General features: G+C 39.2%; 1 protein-coding gene across 1 annotated transcript; it reads right to left on the bottom strand.

Moving 5' to 3' along the window:
* Window positions 1–4,057: 4,057 nt before the first annotated feature.
* Window positions 4,058–7,628, bottom strand: LOC147567175 (uncharacterized). Its single transcript, XM_086653793.1, has 2 exons — window positions 6,791–7,628; window positions 4,058–6,737 (listed from the first exon to the last, which is right to left on the bottom strand). The coding sequence occupies exon 2, from the start codon at window positions 6,202–6,204 to the stop codon at window positions 5,044–5,046; it is 1,161 nt and encodes a 386-aa protein (XP_086509919.1). The 5' UTR covers window positions 6,205–6,737; window positions 6,791–7,628; the 3' UTR covers window positions 4,058–5,043.
* Between the last annotated feature and the right edge of the window lie 4,836 nt (window positions 7,629–12,464).

The raw sequence follows: 12,464 nt of genomic DNA, 5'->3' as shown, positions 1-12,464 counted from the left end.
TGTTTCCTTACTCAGGTGTTTCTAAGGAGTTTAGCGCGAAAATGGATAAAAGATGGGCATTTTGGTCATTTGGTGACAAGGGTAACATGGTAATTTTGGGGTAATGTTGATGCGCGGATGAATAGTAGGGTCAGAGAGGAACCCAACGACGAAAGCAAAGGCTAAATTGGAGTCCGGACGGGAAAGATAGATTCGGTCAAAGTTTTGGTCAAAGTCAATGACTAAAGTTAGTCAAAGAATATCCAGAGATACATGGGCAGATCTGACGGCTTGGATGAGTTTCGGGCAACTCTCTGTAACACGCAGTAGTACGTCGGTACTGCCAGGGGGTTTACGATTCAGTATAACCAGTATGAAGATATTACCGTGTACCCGAGAATATCTCTCAAATGCAACGGTTGAAACTGTACCAGCACACATGGCAGCAACGGGATTGCCGCTGCAAACTATTTAAAATGCTCCGCAATGCATGCAAACATCTCCTCGTGACAGCTAATACTACGTTGGTTAGTTATTCCCAAATTAATGGGATTTGGCCATTCGGGTTCTCTCTCTACTGGTTAGAGAAATGGAAATAAAACAAATGTGAAGAAGGAATGAGATATAGCTGGAGAAGGAAAGAGTTTTAAATCAGAAGTTGGAAAGGAAAGAGAGATAGATGGAGCTCGGATTATTGTGTGATAAAATGGTGGGTTCGTGATGAGAATTTAACAGAGATGGTAAGCGGATTCTTAGAGAAAAAGAGAGGTTGGACCTATGTCCTTATAGAGATTTCGGATTGATTCTAGTTAGCTGGAAATGAAGAGTTTTATAGAAACAAATGAGATAATTGCTTGATTAAGAGAAAAGATAAGATAATCACATATGGAAAATTGAAGGAAATCTAGAGAGAGAGAAGGAATTCTGATGTTGTTTATTTTCTTCTTCTATATAGCTTGGAACAGTAACAGTGAAGAAGACATCTTCCCACGGCCATTAAAGAAAGACCGAGAGCCAGAGGGTAGAGAGAGAAAGTGAGTGAAAGAGTTTTTTTTTTCTTTTCTTTTTCATCTTCTAATCCTTCTCTTTGTGAGAGATAGAAGGTTAGAAAGAAAGAATTAAGAGAGAGAGATACTGTAGAGAGAGAGATTTCATATTAATAAAATCGATTTTGTTTAAATCTCTTTATCTTCTTCTCCCTTTACTGGTTCGGTTATTGATGGGCCTAAAAGGTTACCCTAAAAGGTCTCCACCCGCAAGTATACGGGCGTCAAGTAATAACCCGGTAAGACCGGGATCGATCCTCAAGGATAGGGGGTAATTCGAATACCGAAAGAGTCTAACCCACCGGTCTAAGTGTCAGTCACTAACTCAGACTAAAAACAAAAAGATAATAAGTTGGGTTTTTGGATTGATTTCAAATAAATAAACAAATAAGGCTAACTAAACTAAAGGTGAGAGATTCGGGAAGAGTCGAGCAAAAATCGAATGAGAGGGATACTTCGATCCACAAAGTCGATAGTGACTAGTACTAATGATCTTATAAGCATGAAAAGTTAGTTGACTTCACCCATTTACTTGGATAGGTCAACGAACTCTTGGTTTAACTCAGATTCCATTCCATGAACGGTCTAAAAACCCGTAAGATTTTATCATTAAAAGCAATAAAACTCTTTTGTCACATCAAAACATGTTTCACGAGTATCCGACTACAAAAGCTAGCTAGACATGGCGATACAAATAATAAATGGGAAGAAAACAAAGAAAGACACGAGTTAAGGTGAGAATCTCCCTATTCCGATGAGGCGCGAGACTAAGATCAACGGAAAATATATGTGTTGAAGTGCTGTCGATCTCCCTGTAACAGAATGCAGGGGTCCTCTTAACAGTAAACAATGGGTGCCCTCTCAGCAGAACGTGACCTCCCCTTATCAGCCAGTATCATCTTCTTCCTTAAGAAAAATCCACCATGAAAGCTTCACTTAAGCTTTCTCTCTCTAGATATATTAACTCAAAAACTCAATCAAACACAAGGAGCATCAAATCAATGGAATGGACAGTAAAAACCCTAAGTTTTCAATCACAAGTGACTTTCAATTCCGGCCAAGAAGATGGTCTTTTGGTTTAGGGCTTGAAAACCCGAGCAGCTGCTGGCCGACCAAGGTGCAGTTGATGTTCCCGGTCAGTTCCTGTCGCGGGTGCTGCTCTAATGGAGGCCCGAGCTGCTGTAAAGAGGAGTCCGAGCTGCTGTTCGTCCCTTTTCCCGAGCTGCTGTTCGTGCACCTCTAGGTTGCTGATGAAGCTGCTCCCGTGCCGTGCCGGAAACCCTTCAGGAAAACCGAGCAGTTGAGTTGCTGTCCCGAGCTACTCCAATGGAGAACCCGAGCTGGTGACCTCTCTGTCCAGCCGATCTGCTCCTTCCTTTCTCGAGTGGCTGTTGTGTTCTTCACCTTGGTAACGCCGGCCGAAGCTTGGCCGGCTAATGTGTTGGTCGGCCTAAGCTTGGCCGGCGACTAACCTCCTCTTTTCTCTCTCTAGCTTCCCTCTCAAGCACCCACACCAACCCTAATTTCTAATTGAAGAAGATCAAGTCCCCCCAGCCTTTTTTTTCCTTTTATTTTATTTTTCCTTTACTAAAATTAAGACCCTTAACTTGACCACCTCCATAGACTTTGACTTTGACCCCTAGAGAGGAGGTGCTCACAGAATTTCTTTATTCTTCTTTAGACTTTTGGGCTGGGCCTTGTATCTCATTAGAAACCAAGGAGGTGCCTTCATAATTGTCTCTACTTCATCTAATTTTCAGAAAAGACAAAAATGACCCTCAACTTCCTTCTTCCATAACTTTTTCATCCGAACTCCGATTCGACTTCCGTCTTCGCCGTCGGACTCACCATTGGCTCCACTTTCCATTTAACCTCTAAATTTCACAAAATGACCAAAATACCACTGGTTCCCTCTCCTTTCGATCTCTTCCACATGAGACGAAAATGTGACGAATTGCTTCGTTTTATTCCGAATGTAATGCCAAACTCCCAATAAGCTTCCTAACAAGAAAAATACATAAATTATTGGAAATAAAACCCGAAACGAACTAACTTATCCAAGTTAAGTGATCTTAATGTGGTATTTTAACGCCACATCAAACATCCCCAAACTTAGAATTTGCTAGTCCTCGAGCAAATAAACAAAACAAAACAATAAAGTAAAATCCTAACTCACTTTCGGAGGAATCCCGGTTGCATTTAGCGTATGCAACAAGCCGTTAAACCCCTAGGTTACCCCTAGTGGACGAGTGTCGTCTCGTGAGGGTTTCCAGTGAATATACCCACAAAATTCAAGATTCCAAAGACAGAAAAGATTTCAACATCGATGTAAATAAGATAATGACAACTAATGACACACTCAAGCATGCTAAAGAAACGAATCAAAATCGATAAACGCATATATATGCTAAAAGTATCCTCACTAGTAGTCTCATCCGAAAATGTGAGTGTCCAATCATAATGAGCATCATCTAAGTTCAAAGTTACAAAACCTCGATTCCTATCTTAGTACATTTCGCCTCGACTTTAGCCTCACGGTCATACACTCAAAAACATGAAATCACTCAAAAATAGATAATACGGTTCACTCTAATGTGTGAGCATGGAATAAAGAGAAACTCAACACATACAAAACAAATGAGGATAACAAGTTTTAGAACGAAATGATCTCTAAAGAATGGAAATAACCACTAAAATGGAATGGGGAAGTTCACTCACCCTTCTCACCCACTATACCCTCTAACAATGCTTCCTAAAGGTCAACGGATACAAGTAATGAGATGAAAGTAGTGAAATCCCGAGAATGTCGACGCCTTCAATAAAAAGAACGCTCAAACAACTACTAAACTTAGCTTTTTGCTTTGAACACTTTATTTCCCACAACACTTACACATCAAAAGCATAAAATAACACATAAACTCTTTTTTTTTTTCTTTTTTTTCACTTTTTTTTTTTCATAACAAACAAATACTAACACTAGTATTCTCAACAAACAACTTTTTCTTCTTTCGCACTTTGCTTTCACATTCTTATTTCTATAACTATCATGCCTTCATTCTCGGGAGTAAGATGATGAACAGATGGAGGAGTATCCGTTTTCCTAAAGTTGACACTATTATCGGGTTTCCTGGACTACAAGAGTAAGGTCGCTATCTTGATGTCACTCCTAGTGGCTAAGAAAGTTGAGCTCATGAGATCGTCTAAGCTCTTTGAAAAGTTACGAGGTTGAGTAGCTCTTCATTCTACTAAGAGTTAGCGCAGAAGAGTACACTCGAAAACAATATAAAGGCTCGGATATCTCACATGGGTTTAAGTCTCCACTAATGACTTTTCTAGGTCCCTTAGAAATGTTTCTTTTTCCTTAGGATGCTACTCATATGATCAGAAAACAAACACTAAAGGACTTAACATTCATTGAAAAGACTAAGAACATGCATAACATTCACCAAAACTGAAACACATGCATCAACATACTTAAGCATACCACTAAAGTCACATCATATCTACCCAAAAAATTTCAAATTTGGTCAAATTATTGAACCCTCTTGTCTTTTGAAACCCCATGGTCATGGCTAAAAGTCATACCCCATCCCCAAACTTAAAACTAACATTGTCCTCAATGTTTCAACCATATACTCACCAAAAGATAAGACATATTAATTTAAAGAGAAGAATGGAAAGATATTACCATAGCCGGAGGAGATAATAGATACTACTACCGAGACTCGTGTATGAACAGGTTCCAAGTTGATGTCGAGCTCGTCGCTATCCCCAAACTTGGAACAAACCATGCCTCAGAAGCAAAACAAGTAAGAAATGCTCCCATGATCAACAAGAAATATGAGAATGAAGTACATAAGATCATGACCATAAAAATGACCACTAACGCGGGTAAACACGATTGCATTGAGCTATGCAATTAGCCGTTGATTCTCTTGCTTTCGCAAGAGCACGAGTTCTGTCTCGTGGAGGGTTTCCAGAGATGATACCTACAAACATCAAGACCCATCTCAATCAGTCAAAGATCATACAATAAGAGACGGAAATTTTGGGGGTCAACCCAAAGAAAGCTATATGCAGGTGATAATCGTCTCACAAAAAGATAAAGGATATGAAGTGCACATGAGACGATAAAAGAAAACAAGCCATCCCCAAACTTAGTGGGTGCACAGTCCACTAAGTAGGCATAAATAGAAGGAACGACAACAAAGAAATCATCAAAAGGATCGACATACATGTGAAGAGTCAAAATATCAGTCGAAGGCAAAAAATCATTTGGAAGCTTAGTGGACAGAATATCCACTACGTCCATAGACGTCTTTGGAAAGACGTCTGAAATGTCCCAAAAGGGATCAACAACCGAGTTTGAGATCATGTGGAAAGTCGAACTAGACTCTAAGGGTAAGGCAATAGGCTCGGGGACCAAGTCAAGGTCCATGGTTTCCTTAGGTAAATAGTCTGACAAACTATCCAACATGTCTCTAACTACTAAGTCATCAACATCCTCAAAGGCATCTGGAGCCTCGCAGTCAGTTATAATATCAAGCCTTCCTAGCATTGCATCTAAGACTGACTCCTTACAAGTGTCAAAAATCGGATAGTTCATAATCATGTCATCCTCAAACTTGCTCATAGAGCCATCACCCTGAACATCAACGTCTAATGTAGTCCTATCATGGTGAGACGACACTGGTGGAGGAAACAAGACGACAAGGTCATCAGACCGTTCAGGCTCTAAGGTACTATCAGTAAATTCATCGACATTTAACTTAGTACTAGGGTTAGACGTATTACCCTCGTCATCGTACCTAGTACCCTCTTGAGTTTGGGGTGGTGAAACCCCTTCCTCGTCGACGAATAACTGTGACTTAAGCATCTTTACCTGTTGAGTCAATGACTCAATCTCCTGCGTCGTTTGAGTCGCAAATTGTGACATCATCTCTCTAAGACGACTCGTGGACTCTTCAAGAGTCTCCTCATAATAAGGCTCACTAGTGTAATTCAATGACGACTTTTGAGCATAACTCTCATCGTACATATTAGGATCATACCTGTCTCTAAAATCATTGGTCTCTAAATAGTGTGGACTATAAGGTCTCTCATACATATTCGGTGTCAGACCATATCCATCACTAATTTGACCATCTCTATACATTTGTCGGTATTCTCCTAATGTCATACGAGATCGATCAGGTTCTGGTCTACTCCACTAATCGGACCGTTTCTAGACATTCGTTGATAATCCCCAAATGTCATACCAGGTCGGTCAGGCTCGTTTCTACTCATCTGCTGGTATTCCCCGAAGGTCATACCAAGTCGGGTAGTGATGGAACTCCTCAGATCAAGGTCATCATCATCATCAACATGGAATGGCCAACCGTTAGAATAACGTGCCATGATCTCACAATGCTCTAGGAACTAACAAACAAGCTATCAATGCAAAGCAAAACTTATCCAACCAATCACACACAAGTAAGAAAGAAAGAGATAGAATACGATACTAGCGGATGCTCCTCTCGTTTCGTTCTTCCTTCCGATTCCTTTCTGATTCTTTTGTTCCCCTTCGCTCCTATGTTCCTGTTTTTTGGGCCTATCTCTTAAAGTGGTACCTGAAAAAAGAAAAGATAAGAAACTACGAAAATAAAGAAAGACGTCTAAGTTAACAAATAACACTAAACTAATGAACAAAACAAACAAACAATATTCAAACTACTAAACCTATCCCCGGCAGCGGCGCCAAAAACTTGATGGGCCTAAAAGGTTACCCTAAAAGGTCTCCACCCGCAAGTATACGGGCGTCAAGTAATAACCCGGTAAGACCGGGATCGATCCTCAAGGATAGGGGTAATTCGAATACCGAAAGAGTCTAACCCACCGGTCTAAGTGTCAGTCACTAACTCAGACTAAAAACAAAAAGATAATAAGTTGGGTTGTTGGATTGATTTCAAATAAATAAACAAATAAGGCTAACTAAACTAAAGGTGAGAGATTCGGGAAGAGTCGAGCAAGAATCGAATGAGAGGGATACTTCGATCCACAAAGTCGATAGTGACTAGTACTAATGATCTTATAAGCGTAAAAAGTTAGTTAACTTCACCCATTTACTTGGATAGGTCAACGAACTCTTGGTTTAACTCAGATTCCAGTCCATGAACGGTTTAAAAACCCGGAAGATTTTATCATTAAAAGCAATAAAACTCTTTTGTCACATCAAAACATGTTTCACGAGTATCCGACTACAAAAGCTAGCTAGACATGGCGATACAAATAATAAATGGGAAGAAAACAAAGAAAGACACGAGTTAAGGTGAGAATCTCCCTATTCCGATGAGGCGCGAGACTAAGATCGACGGAAAATATATGTGTTGAAGTGCTGTCGATCTCCCTGTAACAGAATGCAGGGGTCCTCTTAACAATAAACAATGGGTGTCCTCTCAGCAGAACGTGACCTCCCCTTATCAACCAGTATCATCTTCTTCCTTAAGAAAAATCCACCATGAAAGCTTCACTTAAGCTTTTTCTCTCTAGATATATTAACTCAAAAACTCAATCAAACACAAGGAGCATCAAATCAATGGAATGGACAGTAAAAACCCTAAGTTTTCAATCACAAGTGACTTTCAATTCCGGCCAAGAAGATGGTCTTTTGGTTTAGGGCTTGAAAACCCGAGCAGCTGCTGGCCGACCAAGGTGCAGTTGATGTTCCCGGTCAGTTCCTGTCGCGGGTGCTGCTCTAATGGAGGCCCGAGCTGCTGTTCGTCCCTTTTCCCGAGCTGCTGTTCGTCCCTTTTCCCGAGCTGCTGTTCGTGCACCTCTAGGTTGCTGATGAAGCTGCTCCCGTGCCGTGCCGGAAACCCTTCAGGAAAACCGAGCAGTTGAGTTGCTGTCCCGAGCTACTCCAATGGAGAACCCGAGCTGGTGACCTCTCTGTCCAGCCGATCTGCTCCTTCCTTTCTCGAGTGGCTGCTGTGTTCTTCACCTTGGTAACGCCGGCCGAAGCTTGGCCGGCTAATGTGTTGGCCGGCCTAAGCTTGGTCGGCGACTAACCTCCTCCTTTCTCTCTCTAGCTTCCCTCTCAAGCACCCACACCAACCCTAATTTCTAATTGAAGAAGATCAAGTCCCCCCAGCCTTTTTTTTTTTTCCTTTTATTTTATTTTATTTTTCCTTTACTAAAATTAAGACCCTTAACTTGACCACCTCCATAGACTTTGACTTTGACCCCTAGAGAGGAGGTGCTCACATAATTTCTTTATTCTTCTTTAGACTTTTGGGCTGGGCCTTGTATCTCATTAGAAACCAAGGAGGTGCCTTCATAATTGTCTCTACTTCATCTAATTTTCAGAAAAGACAAAAATGACCCTCAACTTCCTTCTTTCATAACTTTTTCGTCCGAACTCCGATTCGACTTCCGTCTTCGCCGTCGGACTCACCATTGGCTCCACTTTCCATTTAACCTCTAAATTTCACAAAATGACCAAAATACCACTGGTTCCCTCTCCTTTCGATCTCTTCCACATGAGACGAAAATGTGACGAATTGCTTCGTTTTATTCCGAATGTAATGCCAAACTCCCAATAAGCTTCCTAACAAGAAAAATACATAAATTATTAGAAATAAAACCCGAAACGAACTAACTTATCCAAGTTAAGTGATCTCAATGTGGTATTTTAACGCCACATCAGTTATATGGAGAAAGAGAGAGTTTCTTATTGTTATAGAGAGAGAAAGAGAAGGTTTAGAGTGAGAAAGAAGGAGAAAACAGTAGAGAGAGAGAAAAACCAGGCGAGGAAAATAATTTTCCCTGAGGAAATCCATTTCCGGGAAGAAGAGAAAATCGTTTTCCCTGAGGGCGCGTTTGGCAGAATTCTGGGAAAACAGAAGGAAAATACAATTCCCTAAGGGTCTGTTTGGCTGCGCAGAGGGAAATTTGCAAGAAAAAAGGTTGTTTCTTTGCCAATTCTTTCTCCCTCTCTTATTTTATTAATTTTTATTCATCTCACCAAGATTATGATCTTTTTAGTGATGAGTAGCTAAGTTTCTTTAGTCTAGGGTTAGATGAAGTTAACATTTTACATGAATATTGACTTATTATCTCAATAGTTTGAAGGATAAATTCAATTGATAAATTTTCGAAATTATTCATAAGTTCTTCTTCGTTTATATTTCTATTTTGATTAGTCATGTTTAGGTATATCTTTAATAACTACTGCTTCTTAGTTAATAGGCGAATGTTGAAATTGTGTTTGAATCTTTCATTACCTATACTTCGTACATCTTGATTCGTCATATTTAGGTTAGATTCTTTAATGACGAATACTTGATAGTTGATAGGCAATAGTTAGAATCGTAGAGAATCAATCGAGGTGAGACAAGAAAAAATAAGATTTGAGTGAATATATGTGTTTGATCGTAACGGATTCAAAACCCTAGGCTACTTCTCCCATAAAATCATTTACCATTATTATTTGTCTTTGTTAGTATTATTGTTTAAATTGCAAGAAAATCAAAATCTTAAGAAAATCCAAATTAGTTATAGGAGTCAGAATAGATTGACTTAGTCTCTGAGGAACGAACCGGACTTACCGGAATTATCACTTGACGCCCGTATACTTGCGGGTGGTGACCTATTTAGGAAACTTTCTAGGCCCATCAGTATCCTCAAGATCTCATGCATAAGCTAATGATTATAACTAAGTTAACTAGTTTGAAGATTACTTTAAACTCTAATTTTCCCTCGAACCTTTCCAATCGCTTTTGAGAAAGACCAAAAGCTCTAATTGTAGCTCCTCTACTTGGGACACAGAATAATCACCTCGATCTTCCACCTTATTGTTAGCTAGAACTCCAATGGTGGTTAGATTGAAGAAAACTTCTTCTTTGACTAAATAGATATTATTGAGAATTATCTCTCTTTCTTTCTCTATTTGATGTTGTAGAGCTAGAAAACTTTTTGAGAATTTTTCACACCTTATTCAAGTCTCAAGTGACATTATATAGAACCCTAAGTTAGAGTACGATCCTGATTAGGTTTCCTAAAAACTCTTTTGAATAGATTTAGGGAATAGTAAAAAATAACAACTAGTTGCTATTTTCTCCTTCCATCTCCCTTAGCCGACCACAACATGCCCCTCTTGGGAAGATTTGGCCGGACCCTATAGGGGCACACGACCAAGCATCATCGGTCCTCTTTTGGGCTCAAAATATCCCTTTTGGTGCCCGACCTAAATTCCCCTTCTTTGGGCTTTTGTACTATCTTTGCCTAAACTTCCTTTAGGCCCTTTGGACATATCTATAGGTGTTACTGTTACCCATCCATATATGTCTCATTCCTCTAGTCATATCTTCCGATCAAGTTGACACTCTTTGTGTTATACGATGTAGGATTCGGACGAAGTTAGCCGCGAATCGCTTCGTGATTCGACGATCTTAGTTGGTTTCTAGCTAAACACTACGACCCCTAAATCACCCGGACTTGATGATCTCTTTCATCAATTGTCCTATCTAAAAAATTGCTCGCATTGCATCTTTGGTCGAAGGACATCTCCTTTAGTGTCCCGCTTGTACTTAGGACAATTGCAATGCTCGATTCCCGTGTCAATTTGTATCCCATCTGACACGTTACATCTTTCAGACTTTCTTGATCCCGAGTACAACTGTCAAAATAAATTATTAACTACTTAATTCATTCGAGCGTGGTCACGCATTTTCAGTTGCTACGTACTCATCCAACGACCTCAAAATACTTTTCCTAATTTAATTAGGATGACCCAATCCATTTTTATACTCCCACTCAACTTCATGTCTATCATGCATGACCCAGTGATCGCCTTTATAACCTCTTTTTACGGCATGACGTTTAACGATATTGAAGCCAAACATTCCTTACATAAGATGAGTGAAGCACTCATGTTATGAGAAATCTCTCCAACTTTGTCAATGAGACGTATTTGACGTTCGTCACTATTGATGTAATTCTCATTTGTGGGTTATCCAGTCTATATTCCTAATAATACACCCACGTAGTCGACTCGAATACCTTATTCACATAACCCATGAAACAATGCTATAACGTCGATTTCACGTGTTAGTCTTCGTAAGTCATTGTTGTCCATGCAATGACCTGGAACAGAGAGATTATAATGAAATAATTCCAAGTTCACTTAATAGGGGTTCTTTCATAAGATCACGTATCTGACAAACCTATTTGGAATATTTTATTATCTTTGGACTGTCGTTTAAATACTAAACTAAATTTAGATGACGAAATAACTAATTTATTTCCGATAACAAGAGTTTATAAATTTGAGCCCATTCCTTAAACTCCTTTACTCACTCAATTTACCAGTCAATGTTATTTCCAGAATATACCTAATGACTTAGACTTATGTATGAATTCATCCATACTTCGTCTTAGGTGACAGTTTAGTTGTCAACGGATGTAATCCGGTTAAACTTTGCTAAATATAAATTAATTGAACTTAACTTCAATTTTCTTTGATAATTTCTAGTTTCTTTACTAGTACTAAAACTTCTTAAATTTCAATTATATTCTTTCGTTTGTAGAGTCTGCAATAGTTCTCGGCTCGAAAACACTTTCCGACCTACTTTCCCTCCATGTCTGGAAGTTTGCAATGTGTGACATGTTCAAATTTTGTACTACTTCTAACCTAAAACCTTTCTAGGATGTTCTTTAGTTTAGTTTCAAATTATCTAACCTGAATTCAGATGTTGACGTTTGTTTATACGCTAGTATTCGAGATGTTTAAATGCTAATCATGTCCTACATGACCGATTTTATATTCTAAATGTTTCCCATGTGCGCTTGCTCATCAATGCCTACTAGAGTTCGAGTCTTGCTGAGATCTATCTCATGAGATTTGGGTCCAATTTCTTTTGTAGAGTTTTCCGAGTTCGGATTTTAAGAATCTTAGCGTGTCAAGTTTCTAACTTAATCCTATCATCCATTCGATCTATGTTTATAGATCTTTAACGCCCAAAAGCATTTCATCATTTTGTGTGTGGTCCTTTATTGAGTTAGTTGTTAAACATCTCTATGTTGTTCTCAATCTTGGTATGTTTTCTGCATACCGGACCTAAAAAAATTGTTACCCCCACTTATCTTCTTGAATTCCGAGATTCAAGATTTTCTTCATTCCTTAGAAATCAAACTTTTTGATTGCCTTGTCGAACCGAAGATTCCAACTCTTGTCTGTATTAGTCCATCGACGTCCGTAGCATACGTGTCTTACTAACTTCTAAAGTCGTTAACCTTTTAGTTTCATAATCTTATTAGGAAATATGGTTTTGACTTTCTATGTTAGTACAGACAAAACTTAGACTGAAAAGGATTTCGTTCATAGTCTCATGGTATGAACTTGTGATCTTTATCTCATTGTCTAGTTTTGGGAAACTCTAATGTTTCCATCCTTCTCAGTTT

Source organism: Eschscholzia californica, unplaced genomic scaffold (assembly GCF_041429995.1).
Source record: "Eschscholzia californica isolate CP2 unplaced genomic scaffold, dmEscCali1.0.p SCAF_1, whole genome shotgun sequence".
Lineage (NCBI taxonomy): Eukaryota > Viridiplantae > Streptophyta > Magnoliopsida > Ranunculales > Papaveraceae > Eschscholzia > Eschscholzia californica.
The sequence above is the reverse complement of the archived record's forward strand: the minus strand, read 5'-3'. Positions and strand labels throughout refer to the sequence as shown.

Coding starts and splice junctions, on each gene's coding strand:
- LOC147567175 (XM_086653793.1), bottom strand. CDS start 6,204: ATGACATTAGGAGAATACCGACAAATGTATAGAGATGGTCAAATTAGT.